The 18,646-nt window shown below is 39.0% G+C and overlaps 2 protein-coding genes across 2 annotated transcripts; both read left to right on the top strand.

Annotated features, from left to right (window-relative positions):
- Nucleotides 1-508: 508 nt before the first annotated feature.
- LOC111912935 (cytochrome P450 CYP82D47) lies at nt 509-7,246 on the top strand. Its single transcript, XM_052771097.1, has 3 exons — nt 509-1,351; nt 6,039-6,263; nt 6,445-7,246. The coding sequence occupies exons 1-3, from the start codon at nt 578-580 to the stop codon at nt 7,075-7,077; spliced, it is 1,632 nt and encodes a 543-aa protein (XP_052627057.1). The 5' UTR covers nt 509-577; the 3' UTR covers nt 7,078-7,246.
- Nucleotides 7,247-13,903: 6,657 nt separating this feature from the next.
- LOC111912914 (cytochrome P450 CYP82D47) lies at nt 13,904-15,912 on the top strand. Its single transcript, XM_023908646.3, has 2 exons — nt 13,904-14,929; nt 15,111-15,912. The coding sequence occupies exons 1-2, from the start codon at nt 13,973-13,975 to the stop codon at nt 15,741-15,743; spliced, it is 1,590 nt and encodes a 529-aa protein (XP_023764414.2). The 5' UTR covers nt 13,904-13,972; the 3' UTR covers nt 15,744-15,912.
- Nucleotides 15,913-18,646: the final 2,734 nt, after the last annotated feature.

Here is an 18,646-nt window from a genome sequence, read left to right as displayed (position 1 = left end):
CTGTGTGCTAAGGTTGTTATGCGATTAAATATTTTTTTTCAATTTCTTTCATTATACCTTGCTCATGTAGAAGCAGATGCCTTTTTTCTTTTTATAAAATTGCAATTTAAAAAAAAAATATTTAGTGCGAATCATATACATTATTGCTTAGAAAATAAATTAAGATCAACCTTGTGTCATGGAATGCATACGAATTCAAAGGAATTTAAATGAAAGATTTTGATATTAACGCCATTAGGTGATAAATAGATGAAATTTAATTTGGTCAAAATACATCTAATTCAACAACAGAAAGATTCTATCGTTTTTTTTGGCACAAGACCAAGAAATGTATATGTCATTCTTAAATTATATTCCCTTCTTAAGTATATGTTTATGCTACATGCATGATCATTACGTTTAATAACACAATTGTATCCAACAAACTTTTCAGCCCACTTTGTTGACTTTTATATTAGCATTCAATTTGAATATATAAAATGTTGGCAGCCACTGCCAGCCAGGGAGTTCCATCTCTATATATTATGAAACCTATGTATCATCACCCTCATAATTTTTTCTTCTGGACGTAGAAAACATGGAGTTGTTTCTCCCATTTTCAGCGACTATAACCGCAATTGTTTTTTGTTTTCTACTAAAATTCCTGCTGCAAAGCTTTAAAGGAAAGAGAGTGAAAAACACAGAACCACCTCAAGTCAAGGGCCGATGGCCAGTAATCGGACACCTGCGCCTTCTAGGTGGACCTGAACTACCTCACAGGGTCTTAGGTGGATTGGCAGATAAATATGGCCCTATTTTCAGCATCAAGCTTGGTGTTCACAATGTTTTGGTGGTGAGTAGCGCTGAGATGGCGAAAGAGTGCTTTACCACAAACGATAAGGTGTTTGCAAGTCGACCCAAGTCAATGGCAGTAGAACACATGGGCTATAAGTATGCCATTTTGGCTCTAGCTCCTTATGGGGACTACTGGCGACAAGTGCGCAAGATCATGACTCTGGAGGTTCTCTCTCAGCGACGTGTGGAGATGCTTGGACCTCTTCGTTCTTCAGAGGTTAAAGCATCCATGGAAGATATATATAACGCTTGGGTAAAGAATAAAGAGAGTGGAAGTTCCGACATGGTAAAGGTGGATATGAAACAATTGTTTCAGAACTTGATATTAAATGTTGTCGTCAGGGTTGTTTCAGGAAAAAGGTTTTCACCTGATGACAAAGAAGGTGTTCGATTTCAAAAAGTGATAAGGAAATTCTTTGTGTTGTTGGGCACATTTGTGGTGTCTGATTTTATTCCATATCTGAAGCCATTGGACCTGGGAGGATACGAGTCAAGATTGAAAACACAGATAATCAAAATAACTCTTTGATTAATAGGAAAATAACTCAAAACCTATATTGTGTTTTGTGTGTGTATGTACGTACAAACCATAACTCGGTATCTATACATATATATACTACCAACTTGTAGAATTAGTTTACAATTAGGAAACTAAAAACCTACTTGTTTATGATTTCCTAAAAACTAGGTTGCTATTACTTGGTCTCCAAGTCCTACTTGACTTAGGATTCCAACAATCACCCCCGAATCTCTAAGTCCTTCTAGAGAATTCTTCAACCCCGATCAAGCTCCGCATTTCCTTGAACTTGGTTCGAGCTAATGGTTTCGTAAGAATATCCGCCCTTTGTTCTTCACCGGGAATGTATTCCACCTCCACTTGTTCCTTTTCGACACAATTACGAATAAAGTGAAACCTTGTGTGAATGTGCTTACTCCTTCCATGAAAAACGGGATTTTTAGTTAGTTCGATAGCCGACTTGTTATCAACTCTAAGAATAACTTTCTCTTGTGCTTTGTTCATTATTTCCCCAAGCAAATCTTGAAGCCATATTGCTTGACATGCACTCGCTGTGGCTGCCATGAACTCAGCCTCACAAGATGATAAAGCAACGGTGTCTTGCTTTTGTGAACACCATGTAATTGGTGATGACCCATAGTAGAAAATGTGACCGGTTGTGCTTCTTCCGTCATCCGGGTCAACATTGTGACTACTATCACTATAACCAATAAGCCGCTTTTGTCCCATTCTTTCGTACTTAATTCCGTATCCAGTTGTTCCTCGTAAGTACCTTAGAATGTGTTTGATTGCACCACCATGTGATTCTCTTGGACTTTGCATATATCGACTAACAACTCCAACCGCATATGCCATATCGGGTCTTGTTTGCAAGAGGTATCTATGGCATCCTACCACTTTTCTATATTGTGTTGGGTCGATTTCGGGTTCATCCTCGGCCTTTGACAATTTATTTCCCGGTTCCATCGGTATGTGGGTTGGATTGCAATCATATAAACCGGCTTCTTTTAAAATGCGTTTAGCATATGCTTCTTGGTTTATAGTAATCCCCGATTCTTCTTGCTTAACTTCAATGCCAAGGTAATAAGTTAATCTTCCAAGATCCGACATTTCAAAGTTCTTGGACATCTCTAATTTGAACCTCTTGATCATGCTCAAGTTTGTACCTGTGACAAATAAGTCATCAACATAAATTGCTAAAATTAGCAAGTTAGATCCTTCACATTTCCGGTACACCGATGGTTCTTTCATGCATTTTTGAAATTTCATATTCTTCAAAATCCCATCAAGCTTCGTGTTCCATGCTCGAGGTGCTTGTTTTAGACCATATAGTGCTTTTGTAAGGCGATATACTTTATGCTCGTTGCCCTTCTTTATATAGCCTTCCGGTTGTGACACATAAACAGTTTCTTTTAATTCTCCATGTAAGAATGCTGTTTTTACATCTAAGTGGTGAAGCTCCCACCCATGAGTAGCTGCTAAGGCTATAAGAAATCGAATAGTTTCAATTCGAGCTACCGGGGCAAACACTTCCTGAAAATCAATACCGGGTTGTTGCACGTAACCTTTAGCGACTAACCTTGCCTTGTATTTATTAATGGTGCCATCTGCATTTTTCTTTAATTTGAACACCCACTTGAGTCCAATTGGTTTCACCCCCATAGGTCTGTTTACAAGAGTCCAAGTATTATTTTTGTTTATCGACTTGATTTCCGCATCCATGGCCTTGACCCATTCTGGTTCTTTCTTCGCTTCTTCAACCGATACTGGCTCGTCATTGGTTGTTAGAAGGAGTTCTTCGAGATTGTCAAGATCAAGCTCATAATCTTGGAATCGTCTTGGAGGTACTCTTGCTCTTGAAGGTCTTTGGTTTGCAGCTCCTTGTTGATCATTATTATTTACCGGACTTAGTGGTTCATTATCTTGTACATCCGCTCCGTCTCCAATCTCTTGATCCGATTCAATTGGATCATTGTTTACATCGTTTCCTTGGTTGTTGTTCACATCTTCTCTTGGATAGTCCCATGGTATTATGAATGAACCCGGTTCTTCATTGTTGATTCCTGCTTCTTTAATCCAATCCCACCCTTTGGTTTCATCAAAAATAACATCTCGACTCACGATTATTTTTTGTGTTACCGGGTTGAATAACCGGTAGGCTTTCGTACCCGGTTCGGAACCAACATGTACTAGTGGTCTTGATCTTGCATCCAACTTCTTTTGATTAACCGGTTCAACTTTTGCATGTGCCAGACACCCAAATATACGAACATTTTCTAAATTCGGTTTTCTTTTGTACAATTTTTCATATGGAGTTGTATCACCAAGGACTCTTGTGTAAACTCGATTGATTAGATTTGTTGAGTGATTTACCGCTTCTCCCCATAAGTAGTTTGGAACATGCATTGCCTTCATTATACTTCGTGTCATGTCCATAAGAGTTCGGTTTCTTCGTTCCACAATTCCGTTTTGTTGTGGAGAGTATGGGGCGGTGAGATGGCGTTTAACTCCGTTTTGCTCACAAAAGGAATTAAACTCGAGAGAGGTAAACTCACCTCCTCGATCACTTCTAAACACTTTCAAAGGCTTTCCAATTTCATTTTCCACCAAAGCTTTGAATTTTTTGAAGTGTGTAAACGCCTCACTCTTTTCTTTTATGAGATAAATCCACATAAATCGTGAAAAATCATCAATTAGTGTAAAAATGTACCTATTTTGACCCTTGGTTGCCGGCGTGATCGGACCGCATAAATCTCCGTGAACAAGCTCCAATGGTTGTTTCGCTTTGTATGTCGTCATGGTTGGGAAGGACTTTCTCGTTTGCTTGCCGACTAAGCATGATTCACATAATTGATTCTCATGATCTAATTTTGGTAACCCTTTGACTAAACCTTTTTTGGACATCTTTTTCATTGACTCGAAATTGATGTGCCCAAGTCTTGCATGCCATCGCCACGCATCTTCACTTAGTCTTGAATGTAGGCAAATAGGAACTCCAATCTGTAATTTTATTTTATAAAGGCGGTTTGAAGTTCTTTGTACTTTCATTAATAAGCAATTATCGGCATCGTGCATGGTTAAAAAGTTGTCTTTCATTCGAATATCACACCCGGCTTCAGTTGCTTGTCCGAGGCTTATAATGTTGTTCTTGAGATCCGGAATGTAGTAAATTTCCGTCATCAGCCTTTGTTGACCTTTCTTGCCTTGGAAAAGTATAGCACCTTTTCCCTTGATTTTTACACACGAATTATCTCCAAATTTAACCTTCCCGGTTATGTTTTCGTCAAGTTCGGAAAAAAATGACCGGTTCCCCGTCATGTGATTGCTCGCCCCATTATCCAAATACCACACATCGTTTTCTTGTGAGTCGTATCGAGACGGTATCACCTTCTCTTCATTCAAAAATACGGTCTCATGTAAAAATACGGCATCGTCGGTATCGTCATATTCAATAAAATTATTTTCTTGTAATTTTTTGATTCGGTCCGGACATTGAGACGCAAAGTGACCCGGCTTATCGCATCGGTAACAAATAACTTTTGAACGATCCTTCTTATTCTTAATTTTTTGGTTTGGGTCATTAGTATTATTGGGTTTATTTGAATTTGGGCTCGTATTATTGGACCTTTTGGTTTTGTATTGGTTTGACCCGTTTCCTTTTGACCCATTTGATCCGTTTGTCTGATAGTGCCCAGTAGATCCACTCGATCCCTTCCAGTTTCCCTTCGTTCCACTTTGAGATCCAGTCGCCTTCTTCGCAAACATCACCTTCGATTGTTCTCCATCACTCACCTCATCCTCCCTAATTCTCTCTTCGTAAGCTTTGAGCCTTCCGACGACATCTTCAAATCCCACCGTTTTTAGGTCCAATACTTGTTCAAGAGAGGCGACGATATGGATGAATTTTGATCGGGGAAGAGTTTTCAGAAATTTCTTTACTAACTTGGATTCATCAATGGTTTCTCCGAGGGCTGCTGATTTCGAGGCGATACAGGTCAATTTTCCGGCGTACTCATCAATTGACTCCGATTCCAACATCTTGAGTCGATCAAACTCGGCGGTTAGGGTTTGCAGGCGCGCTTCTTTTACACGGTCGGCCCCAACATGACGAGCCTTAATCGTATCCCATAAAGTTTTTGCCGAATCCACATCTCCGATCTGCATAATCAAGGATTCAGGGACTGCTTGATACAACAATCCGATTGCCAGGTAGTTCTTCTCTTCATTCTCTTCTGTTCCAGGGTCAATCACACTCCAAGCCTTATGAATTCTTAAAACTACCTTCATCCTTAGTGACCAGACCATGTAATTCGTGGAATTTAACATGGGACACTGAACAGAAGTTGATCCGGTTTCTTTCACAGTCACCGGTCCTCCATCGCCCCCTGTATCAGCCATGTTGACCTTACTCGTCAACAGGTAAGAATTGATCTCAAGGCTCTGATACCAATTCAAGATTGAAAACACAGATAATCAAAATAACTCTTTGATTAATAGGAAAATAACTCAAAACCTATATTGTGTTTTGTGTGTGTATGTACGTACAAACCATAACTCGGTATCTATACATATATATACTACCAACTTGTAGAATTAGTTTACAATTAGGAAACTAAAAACCTACTTGTTTATGATTTCCTAAAAACTAGGTTGCTATTACTTGGTCTCCAAGTCCTACTTGACTTAGGATTCCAACAACGAGAAAAAAATGAAGATGACAGGAGAAGAGATGTACGGAATTGTTACAGGATGGCTAGAGGATCACAAGAGAGTGAGAGCCGAGGAAAAGCATGCGCAGCAACATGAAAGAAGCCAAGTCTTCATGGATGTTCTTATTTCCGTTCTTGAAGGTGCCTCCCCAGAGGAATTCCGTGGTTTTGACCATGATACCATAATCAAGGCTACATGTTTGGTAAACACCTTATAATCTTTGTCTCATCATCATTATTTTGTCTTATACATCACCAATGCTATTAATAAAGTTTTTTAATCGTTTATAGTTTCTTCCACATTCTTTTATAATATTTCCACAAAATTATCAACATGTTGCTTGAAACCTAATACAAGAAATTTGTTTTACTTCAAACTTGCAGACTGTTTTAGCTGCGGGCTTGGACACATCATCTGCAACATTAACATGGGCTTTATGTTTGTTGCTCAACAACCCAAGAGTATTAAAACTTGCCCAAGATGAATTGGATGAGCATGTTGGAAGGAAGAGAGCAGTAGAGGAGTCCGACCTAAAGAACCTTGTTTACCTTGATGCAATCGTTAAAGAAACACTGCGTTTATACCCGCCTGGACCTCTAAGCCTTCCTCATGAGTCCATGGAGGATTGCATTATTGGTGGCTACAAAATCCCTAAAGGCACACGTTTATTGACTAATCTTTGGAAAATTCAACATGATCCTAATAAATGGTCAGATCCTGAAGAATTTCAGCCAGAAAGATTCTTGACAAGTCATAAACATGTTGATGTCAGGGGAAACAATTATGAATTGATTCCTTTCGGTAGTGGTAGAAGAGTATGCCCTGCTATTCCGTTTGCTCTTCGGTCTTTGCATATAACTTTAGCTACTTTAATACAACAATTTGTGCTTAAAAAGCCATCGAATGAACCCATTGATATGAGTGAAACCCCGGGAGTGACTATCAGCAAAGCAATCCCACTTGAGGTCCTTCTGGCGCCTCGTTTATCCCTTGATATGTACCCTGTTGCTGCATGATACCTCTGCTTCAAATCATCTACCAACCCTTGCTGCCACTAACCATGTGCCCACACTCTAGTCTTATTCATGAATGATTCCAAGACAATCCCCAAAAATTAAATCAGAAACTCTTCTTACTATCTTATCAACAGCTTGCTAATTATTAGTCATACTACTTTGTTTTGGATTTTCCTTAATTATTTCATGCAATGTTTTCTAGTTACTTTCGCTTGTATATATGCTCTGTATATAGAGCCATCCCTTGTTTACATTTTAAGCATCGATAATACCAGAGTCTTAGGGTGAAAATTTCCCCTCCTTAACTTAGTGTTGTTTAATTACACTAACATTGTCTTATCAGAGCTATGTTGCACGCATAATATATAGTTGCTTTATATCAATCTTAAAATGGTACAAGTCAACATTACTATATATTAGCCCAGACCCACCCTCAGCTTTTTGATTTTTTTTTACTAGCTAGGATACCCAAATTCCCCTTTGCTCAGGTAGAAACGTGCAGAGTTGGAGATCGGAGCAATTGAGCAGCGAACAAGTTATTGTGTTGTAAACATAATATTATGAACAAAATTAGGGTATAATGTTGGTTGTGTTTATTTAGGATATGTCCCCTGTCCCTACTGATAAATATTAAATTAATATCACTTCTTTATTTGTTTTGTTGGACGCCAATTTCCTTTTGAATATTAAACTAATCCCAACCACTTGTGGGGAAAAGATGCAGCAGCCCCATCCCTCTGCTTTATTGTAGTAAATGAAAGAAGAAAGTGAGTATTTGTTTTATTGAAGTAAAAGAAAGAAGAAAGTGGCAGTGTTTGTTTTGTCGCCATTTTTCCTTTTGTTGTTTTATCCCCATTTTTCCTGTTGTTTTTCTGTTTATGCATTCTTATGTTTATTATAAGAAACAATGCTTATTATTTATTAATTACTTGTTATTTTCTAGGCATGGATAAATATGTAACAAAGTGAAAAGTTTTGGATTCTTCAGAGGCATTTAATGTTGATTTTTCTAAACATAACCGTGTGGAAATGAATTTAACAGATCTTTCCTTAGACCCTGGAATGAGGACTAGGATTTTATATTATGATTTTAATGTTCGAGATGAAGTTCGAAGAGCATACCTTTTAAAAGGGCATTGTCAACCTAAATCGCATGAGTTTTCTTGCACTCTTTTTGGCAACAAACCACAAAGATTCAATGTTGCCTGGTTTAATGTTAATAAATATTATACATGGCTAGAATATAGTGTAAATCAAAATGTTGCATATTGCTTATGTTGTTACTTGTTCAAACCATATGTTGGAGCACAAAGACGTTGTAACACCCGTTTATTTATTAGTTAGTTAAATAAATTAATGAATGAATAGAAGCCCTAAAATAAATAACTATATATCAAATGATGGTCTCGTAGAGCTAATTGTCACACTTTAAGAGACTGGGGGTTAAAAGTGTAAAATCCGGACTTAATTTGTAAGTCTTATGGAAGGCATGGACTAAGGGTAATTATTGGGACTTCATGGAAGAGATTTTAGAGGCCTAGGGGCAGTTTGGTAAATCAGGTATCAAATTTGAAGGGAATTTCCGAAGCTGGGGTAGAAAAGGCAAAATTTGGGCTTAGTTTGGAAAAGATATGGTAAGGAGTGGCTGGTTGTGACAAATCTGTAGAAAGTTTGTATGAGATGCGGGTATTTAACCCATCACCATGAACCGACCTCCCAAAACCCTAACCCTAATCGTTTCTTCATTAGCCGCCATCCTTATGACCCCTTAGCCGGTGATGCCACACCTCCCATCGACCGAGTTGTGTGCCACCGAAGATGTTTCCCCCCGACTCGTGCCGATGAACCCAAAGCATGCCAAAGACCGATCGACTGCCTCGTAGCCATGGTCGGAGTCGTGAGCCAACTGCCAAGCAACCTCAAATGTCGCCGCCGGTGGGTGTAATGATCGACGAAGTCGCAATCTCGCTTTCCTCCGGTGCCACCTTTGTTGCTGACATCACGAATCAACCACCACGGTTGTTGTAACTGTTCCAAATCGCTGCTATTGTTCTTCTTCTTCTTGTATTCATCTTGTCGCCTGTCGCCTTGTGGGTGGAGGAACTCATGGCGTTTCCTGTTATCACCGGTGAGTGATGGTTTGGTTCAAGGCTCGTGTGCGACGTGGGTGCGCTGTGGGGGAAGTCCTGTCGAGTAGGGTCGTGGAGAACCACCATGGCAGCCGGCCATGGTGGCTGTCATCGGAATATGCCGTCGGACGCCGCTAGATCGATGGAAGTATCCGTTTTCAATAAAGCATGTGTGTGGGTGTTTATTTGTTAGGAAAAGGCATCACCACCACCGCAAGGTGGTGGCTGCCGCCATGCACCACCGCCGGCCACCTCAAGGTTGTTTGTGTGTGTATGTTTAGCTTAGTTAGTGTGTGTTGCTTTGATATTTCGTTATAATTATAACTCAAAAGCGAAATAATGGAAAGAAATTAGAAACCACCACCCTAGGGTGGTGGCTGCCGCCACCGGCCGCCGTGTTGGGTGGCGGTGTGGTTTGCCTCGTGGTGTTGATTCATTTGGGGTGCTTGAGACCCTACTGGGCCCAAAGAAGCTCAAATGGGCCCAATGAAGCTTAATGGACTCTAATGGACCCAATAAAACCCTAATGGGATTAATAATATTTTATTGGGCTTAATAGGCCCAATAAAACCCTAATTGATCTAAAAGCCAACAAATTAATAAATGAGCTAGTATTTGGGTTGGAAACCCTAATTAGGGTTTGGAAAACCCTAATGCCATCAAAAACCTAATTTTGGGGAATTAATCGAGACACACGGGACTTATTTATAACCTGGAATACAAAATAATAATCATTGGTGGAAATTTATCTAAGCAATATTGGACTTAATGGATTAAGTCTTTAATGCGTTAAGTAGGAAACTTAACCCTAATCACCATGTTATTAGAAACCCTAATTCCACTTGGGTTTATTTTTGGGCCCTTCTATTGGGCCTTGATGATTGGATTATTAAATGGGCCATACAAGATCAAGCAATTAGACTAGAATAATCTAACGGGCCTAGGGTAAGGCCCACGTAAGTGGTTTGGGCCCAATTTGGAATATTGGGCCACAGTTTGGGCCTTAATGATTATATGATGTTGGGCCTTAGATTAAGACCATGTATAGGCCTCTTTGATTCCTAGTTGGCTTTGGGCCTATGGATTGGGCCTTGGGCCTAAATAAGCCAAGCCTAGGGTAATGTAGTAATTATCCAAGTATGTATTATGGTTATGTGTTGGGACCCAATTATTAATTGGGTGTTGTTTTGGTGCTTACAGTTCGGGAATCTGTCATCCAACAGCTGCGATGAGTCTGCGAGACTTCAACAAGTGTGGGATTGTGTCTACAGGATTGTAGGAGTGTGAGGTTAGTTATCTTTTAGTATTGGTGGGTCTACGGCCACAATGCCGACCCACTAGTAGGATTTGTATGGTAGATGACTGTCTTTGTGTTATTCATCTAGGTTTGTTGTTACCTTTTATGTTTATGTGCTTTCATGATATGTGTTTATGTGGTAGTAGTAGTAGGGGGTGAAATAGTCCCCGGTTGTTGGGTGAAATAGACCGATGGGTACGTCAAGCACCCCAGAATGGCTTGATCTGGGTACGCCAAACACCCCATAATGGTTTGACCTGGGTACGTCAAACACCCCAGAATGGTTTGGCCTGGGTAAGTCAGACACCCCAGAATTTTCTGTTAGTACAATATGTTATGCTATGTGTTATATGGTAGTAGTAGGGGTGAAATAGTCCCCGGTTGTTGGGTGAAATAGACCGACTGGTACGTCATGCACCCTAGAATGGCTTGACCTGGGTACGTCAAACACCCCAGAATGGTTAGACATGGGTAAGTTAGGCACCCCATAATTTCCTCAAAATATATAGTATGGTATGTGGTATGATGGGGGAACTCACTAAGCTTTGTGCTTACGATTTTTAGTTTTGGTTTCAGGTAGTTCGTTTTCAAAGGAAAGGAGTCGGCTCGATCGCAGTGCATCACACTATGGTTTTCCGCACATGAGATCTTTGGGATTACACTCTGATATTGTCTTATGATAATATGTTTTGACTATTTCTACTTTAGTTTTGACATGACATGATATTACGAAAGTTTTATTACACTGTTGGTTTTCTAATAACGTATTTAAAAATGAAATTTTTGGCCTTTATTTTTGGGATGATACAAGTTGGTATCAGAGCCTTGGTTTGAGGGATTCGGGCACACTCTCGGGTGTGTATGAACTCAAACTAAGAACATGGTATGAAAATTTTCAAAAGTAAAATCATTTTATAACAAAAGTTTGAAAAGAGAAAAGACCAAGGTGTGTGATGCGTGCAACCAGCCGAGCTCAAGTAAGTCTTCCCCAAGATATCCATACATGTTATGAGATGTTATGATATGATATGATTATGAGAACTGCATGCTAGATTAGGGCTAAGGATATAGGGAGGATGCCTTATATGCCTATTGTATGTGCTTGTAGACTTGCATGTTAGTACTTATCAGTCGGTAATAGGATAGCCTGTTTAGGTTATGCCTGATTGTATGAGCCTTTGAATTACATGTACAAATTCCTGATTAGAGGATAGAATGATTTGATTAGAATATGATGGTTAGATTTTCCATTGTCTGAATGCTTCTTGCTTTGTGCTTTGTGGGACTTTTAGTAATGTGATTTAGCTATTAAGTGAATATGCTAAGTCACATGTGGCACAGGCTGGATAATCTCAGAGTGATAGATTCGACCCTATTGCCCAGCTCTCGTTTGAGTCTAATCGTTATAGGGATGAGTCTGTTACATGAAGGATTATCTGATCTCTGTTGCATGTGGCTATATTCATGAGGTAGCTAGTTGACATTATTGGGAATCTTTCAGTAGTTGAGGACTGGGTGGGTTCGGGAACCTAGGAAAGCCTAGGATATGTTTGAGTGGGATAGTAGTGAGGCTCCGTGAGACTTGGGTGTACCAGTTTGAGGAAGTGACTTAGAGGATTCGGGAGGATTGCTGAGGAAAGTATGGATAGGCGTGGAAGGTAGTATTAGGCCCGTACTACTGAAAGCACAGGATCAATACTCGAATCAGTGTGAGTCTTGAAGAATCTGAGAAGCTTCGGGGAAGATTTAGTGACCCGGTTTGGGGACAGAGGATGTTCCAGTGTTGCAGCTTGGCCATTGGAAAGTGAGCTAGCGAGCGTGACAGGGTGTTAGACCCTGAAGGATCTGACTTCCAAGAGTTTATAGATACGAGATCGATTTGGAGCACTTTGAGAAAAGGTTCGTGCTAGGTGCGTATAGTATAGGGTCCCGGGAAGAGACCCATTTCTTCTAATCCTCGGGTGAAAGGCCAGCAGGGCCTGAGTCAGTGCAACACGTACAGGACAATGCATAAGGGAGTTTGTCGCTCTGCGGGTTTAAGCTACTTCGGGGTAGCAGGGTTGATCATGTCAGCAGAAGGTGATTAGTATTCCTCTAGATGTTGCGGGTATGTCATCTTCTATTGCTACTAGATGGATGTTGGGGATACGTATCGCGTTGGAGTTATGAGTAAGTTTGGATAAGTTTGATCTCAGTTCGGTTTCCTGCTAGTGTTTGGGTTATCAAGGATCATATATGCCATCCTGCATGCCGAAAAGTCCTTGATGAACCCACAGAGGTACGCATTTATGGACCACATTGACAAATTGTGACGTCAACTGATTCCAGGAAGAGTATTAGGAAACACTCTGAATGATTGCTGGAATATCAATAGAGATGACGCCAATAGTGATGAAAGAGACATTTACCGACGGAGAGTATTAGGGACAGTGCCATTTGCGACAACAAATGAGTATTAGCTGCGAGGTAATAACGACCACCCTTTAGCAACGACACGAGATGTCATCGCTAAAGGTATTAGCGACGATACAAGCATCAGTTGCGACGTTTTTTTTTTATCGTCGGCAAGTTACATTTTTTGTTGTAAGTGCTCCATGATGGACAAGACTTCACACCCCAACAGTTTTGATTGAATCTTTCACCCGCTTTCATTTTCCAGCACTAATGCTAGTTGAGATAGAGAGTTGGCGTAACTAGAGAAGTCATGGTCACCTTATGATTGATTGATCATTTGTTCCGTTCAAACATTTTCATTTTCATCAAAAGTTCATACACGTTAAGGTGGTCATCATACGTTGGATTACTTATGGAGTTTGTTGGGATTTGATTCTTGGCTAGTTTTCATATATAATTCTAGAGTTTAGGTTCTTTATTTGAGGCAATTGGATTTCACTGTGTGCTAAGGTTGTTATGCGATTAAATATTTTTTTTCAATTTCTTTCATTATACCTTGCTCATGTAGAAGCAGATGCCTTTTTTCTTTTTATAAAATTGCAATTTAAAAAAAAAATATTTAGTGCGAATCATATACATTATTGCTTAGAAAATAAATTAAGATCAACCTTGTGTCATGGAATGCATACGAATTCAAAGGAATTTAAATGAAAGATTTTGATATTAACGCCATTAGGTGATAAATAGATGAAATTTAATTTGGTCAAAATACATCTAATTCAACAACAGAAAGATTCTATCGTTTTTTTTGGCACAAGACCAAGAAATGTATATGTCATTCTTAAATTATATTCCCTTCTTAAGTATATGTTTATGCTACATGCATGATCATTACGTTTAATAACACAATTGTATCCAACAAACTTTTCAGCCCACTTTGTTGACTTTTATATTAGCATTCAATTTGAATATATAAAATGTTGGCAGCCACTGCCAGCCAGGGAGTTCCATCTCTATATATTATGAAACCTATGTATCATCACCCTCATAATTTTTTCTTCTGGACGTAGAAAACATGGAGTTGTTTCTCCCATTTTCAGCGACTATAACCGCAATTGTTTTTTGTTTTCTACTAAAATTCCTGCTGCAAAGCTTTAAAGGAAAGAGAGTGAAAAACACAGAACCACCTCAAGTCAAGGGCCGATGGCCAGTAATCGGACACCTGCGCCTTCTAGGTGGACCTGAACTACCTCACAGGGTCTTAGGTGGATTGGCAGATAAATATGGCCCTATTTTCAGCATCAAGCTTGGTGTTCACAATGTTTTGGTGGTGAGTAGCGCTGAGATGGCGAAAGAGTGCTTTACCACAAACGATAAGGTGTTTGCAAGTCGACCCAAGTCAATGGCAGTAGAACACATGGGCTATAAGTATGCCATTTTGGCTCTAGCTCCTTATGGGGACTACTGGCGACAAGTGCGCAAGATCATGACTCTGGAGGTTCTCTCTCAGCGACGTGTGGAGATGCTTGGACCTCTTCGTTCTTCAGAGGTTAAAGCATCCATGGAAGATATATATAACGCTTGGGTAAAGAATAAAGAGAGTGGAAGTTCCGACATGGTAAAGGTGGATATGAAACAATTGTTTCAGAACTTGATATTAAATGTTGTCGTCAGGGTTGTTTCAGGAAAAAGGTTTTCACCTGATGACAAAGAAGGTGTTCGATTTCAAAAAGTGATAAGGAAATTCTTTGTGTTGTTGGGCACATTTGTGGTGTCTGATTTTATTCCATATCTGAAGCCATTGGACCTGGGAGGATACGAGAAAAAAATGAAGATGACAGGAGAAGAGATGTACGGAATTGTTACAGGATGGCTAGAGGATCACAAGAGAGTGAGAGCCGAGGAAAAGCATGCGCAGCAACATGAAAGAAGCCAAGTCTTCATGGATGTTCTTATTTCCGTTCTTGAAGGTGCCTCCCCAGAGGAATTCCGTGGTTTTGACCATGATACCATAATCAAGGCTACATGTTTGGTAAACACCTTATAATCTTTGTCTCATCATCATTATTTTGTCTTATACATCACCAATGCTATTAATAAAGTTTTTTAATCGTTTATAGTTTCTTCCACATTCTTTTATAATATTTCCACAAAATTATCAACATGTTGCTTGAAACCTAATACAAGAAATTTGTTTTACTTCAAACTTGCAGACTGTTTTAGCTGCGGGCTTGGACACATCATCTGCAACATTAACATGGGCTTTATGTTTGTTGCTCAACAACCCAAGAGTATTAAAACTTGCCCAAGATGAATTGGATGAGCATGTTGGAAGGAAGAGAGCAGTAGAGGAGTCCGACCTAAAGAACCTTGTTTACCTTGATGCAATCGTTAAAGAAACACTGCGTTTATACCCGCCTGGACCTCTAAGCCTTCCTCATGAGTCCATGGAGGATTGCATTATTGGTGGCTACAAAATCCCTAAAGGCACACGTTTATTGACTAATCTTTGGAAAATTCAACATGATCCTAATAAATGGTCAGATCCTGAAGAATTTCAGCCAGAAAGATTCTTGACAAGTCATAAACATGTTGATGTCAGGGGAAACAATTATGAATTGATTCCTTTCGGTAGTGGTAGAAGAGTATGCCCTGCTATTCCGTTTGCTCTTCGGTCTTTGCATATAACTTTAGCTACTTTAATACAACAATTTGTGCTTAAAAAGCCATCGAATGAACCCATTGATATGAGTGAAACCCCGGGAGTGACTATCAGCAAAGCAATCCCACTTGAGGTCCTTCTGGCGCCTCGTTTATCCCTTGATATGTACCCTGTTGCTGCATGATACCTCTGCTTCAAATCATCTACCAACCCTTGCTGCCACTAACCATGTGCCCACACTCTAGTCTTATTCATGAATGATTCCAAGACAATCCCCAAAAATTAAATCAGAAACTCTTCTTACTATCTTATCAACAGCTTGCTAATTATTAGTCATACTACTTTGTTTTGGATTATTTCATGCAATGGTTTCTAGTTTCTTCTGCTTGTATGCTCAGTTGTTTACATTTTAAGCATCAATAATACGAGAGTCTTAGTGTGAAAATATTTCCTCCTTCTCAAAACTTACAGTTGTTTAATTACACGAACATTGTGTTATCAGAGCTATGTTGCACGCATAATATATAGCTGCTATATATTAGCATGGCTTAGCCTCCAATCCCAATTTTCACAGCAGATTCTCAATGGCCGAGCCACATAGGGTATAATGTTGGTTGTGTCCCCACTGATAAATATTAAATTAATATCACTTCTTTGTTTGTTTTGTTGGACGCCAATTTTCTTTTTAATATTAAACTAATCCCATCAACTTGTGGGGAAAAGATGTAGCAGCACCATCCCTTTGTTTTATTGCACCAAATGAAAGGAGAAAGTGAGTATTTGTTTTATTGAAGTAAATGAAAGAAGAAAGTGACAGTGTTTCTATTGATGCCGTTTTTCCTGTTGTTTTTCTGTTTATGCGTCTAGCAAACCTCGTATTCTCTGTTTGTTTTTATGTTTAGCTACTATATTTATTGTAAGAAACAACGCTTATTATTTATTAACTACTTATTATTAAAAAAAATTAATTACTTATTATTTAACAGGCATGGATAAATATGTAACAAAGAGAAAAGTTTTGGATTCATCAGAGGCAACTAATGCTCATTTTTCTAAAATAACCGTGTTGAAATCAATTTAACAGATCTTCCCTCGGACCCTGGGATGAGGACTTGGACTTTATATTATGATTCTAATGTTCGAGACAAAGTTCGAAGTACATACCTCTTAAAAGGGCATTGCCAACTTAAATTCCACGAGTTTCCTTACACTCTTTTTTTTTTTTTGTAAAAAACCACAAAGATTCAATGTTGCATGGTTTAATGTTAATGAATATTCTACATGACTAGAATATAGTGTAAATCAAAATGTTGCATATTTCTTATGTTATTACTTGTTCAAACCACATGTTGGAGCACAAGGAGGCTTCGTTGGTGTGTGATTAAAAAATTAGGAACATTAAGAAAACTTGAATCATCATGTTGGAGGTTTCAACATTGTTCACAACCAAGCTTGGTCCAAGTGCAAGGATTTATTGAACAACAAAAAACGTGTGATGTTGCCTTCTCAAAGCACTCAACACTGAGTACAATAAACTATGATATATGATTAGAGACATCAATTGACTGTATTCGATTTCTCTTAAGACAATGTCTTGCGGTTAGAGGCCATGATGAAAGTGAAACTTCAAATAATAGACGAAACTTTATAGATTTGTTACAATTCCTAGTTGATCATAAAGAAAGCATTGAAGCTGTTACTTTCAATAACGCTCATTTGAATCTAAAGTTGACTTCACCAGATATACAAAAAGACATTTGTAACACCAGCAAAAATTAGTTCAAAAATAAATTGATCAATAACCTCAATTGGGATAAATGAAGTGATAGAGACCGTAACTAGGTTTCCTAAAATATAAAGAACACTTAAATCCGAGTTATAACGAAGAAGTTGTGACCAATCGAAGATACGCGACGGTACCGGTAAAACACTGTTAAGCATAAAACGAGAAATTTCAATAAGATACTTTTCAACCATAGGTGTCTAAAGGGAAGTTGTAGATATCCTAAAATCGTAAACATACATAAAAAGAGCGCCCAAATCTGACATCATATGAGGAAGTTACGATTTTTCGGAGTTTCAGACATAACATTAGACAGCTAAAAACTCGTAATCGAGATCGAGCGACTGTTTGCCAACATGACCTAAACGAGAATCGAAGATCTCATTGATGGTATTTCAACGGTAAAAAGTCCGACGGAAATGGACATCGGATGAAGAAGTTATGGATTTTTCACGAACTTTTCCTGTCCTGGCCTGCTAAAAATGCAATATTAAAAAAAGGTCAAATTTAGCCAACGAAGTCTAAATGAGAGTTGCAGAGCATAATCTCACCTACGTGTTGATATAAAGAACGTTGAAAAAGGAGCTCGTATGCAAAAGACATGAATTTCTGAAGTTCGAGGCACGAGTTTCGACGCTGTGTCAGAATTGTCAGAGTTCACGATGTGAACACTAAAGTTCACGACGTGAATAGTCTGACTAAGCATTTCCTAGCCACTTGACAGATGACGCATGCCATGAGCGAATCGGGACAAACTCACGACGTGAATTGGCAAAACTCACGACGTGAACTTCGATTTTTTAGCCTATATATAGAAATTGAAGCCTTTCGAGTTTGGTTGCTCATTCCTAACCTCTCTCATACTTCTACTCTATGTTAAGCCTCCGGAGACCACCCCGAAGCCCCGATAACAACCCTACCTTTGACAACCGTTAAGTTATGGTTAAGTCAAAGTCAAATAAAGTCAACAAGTCTGACCGGTCACCTCAGTTAACCCTGGTATACTAGGGTTTACGTTATGTAATTACTAAACGACTCGCTATTCTAATGAGAGATCATAAATTGAAAAGTTCGTACATCTAGATTTCCTTAAACAAAAACTGTGGTAAGTAACGAACCAAACTGATAAAACAATGTTGCATACTCATTGGGAGTTTGTAAGATCCTTAAACATGGCTTAATGGGGCTTACGGACCTTGCGTTGCGAGACCGAACACTCACAAATGTCACACACGAAACCTCTCTCAATCGTTTTAAATCTATGTCTCTTTATCGAGAATCTCTCCCAAATCTCTCTTTGTATG

The sequence above is a fragment of the Lactuca sativa genome, chromosome 4 (assembly GCF_002870075.4).
Source record: "Lactuca sativa cultivar Salinas chromosome 4, Lsat_Salinas_v11, whole genome shotgun sequence".
NCBI lineage: Eukaryota > Viridiplantae > Streptophyta > Magnoliopsida > Asterales > Asteraceae > Lactuca > Lactuca sativa.
This window is presented reverse-complemented; position numbering and strand designations above follow the sequence as displayed.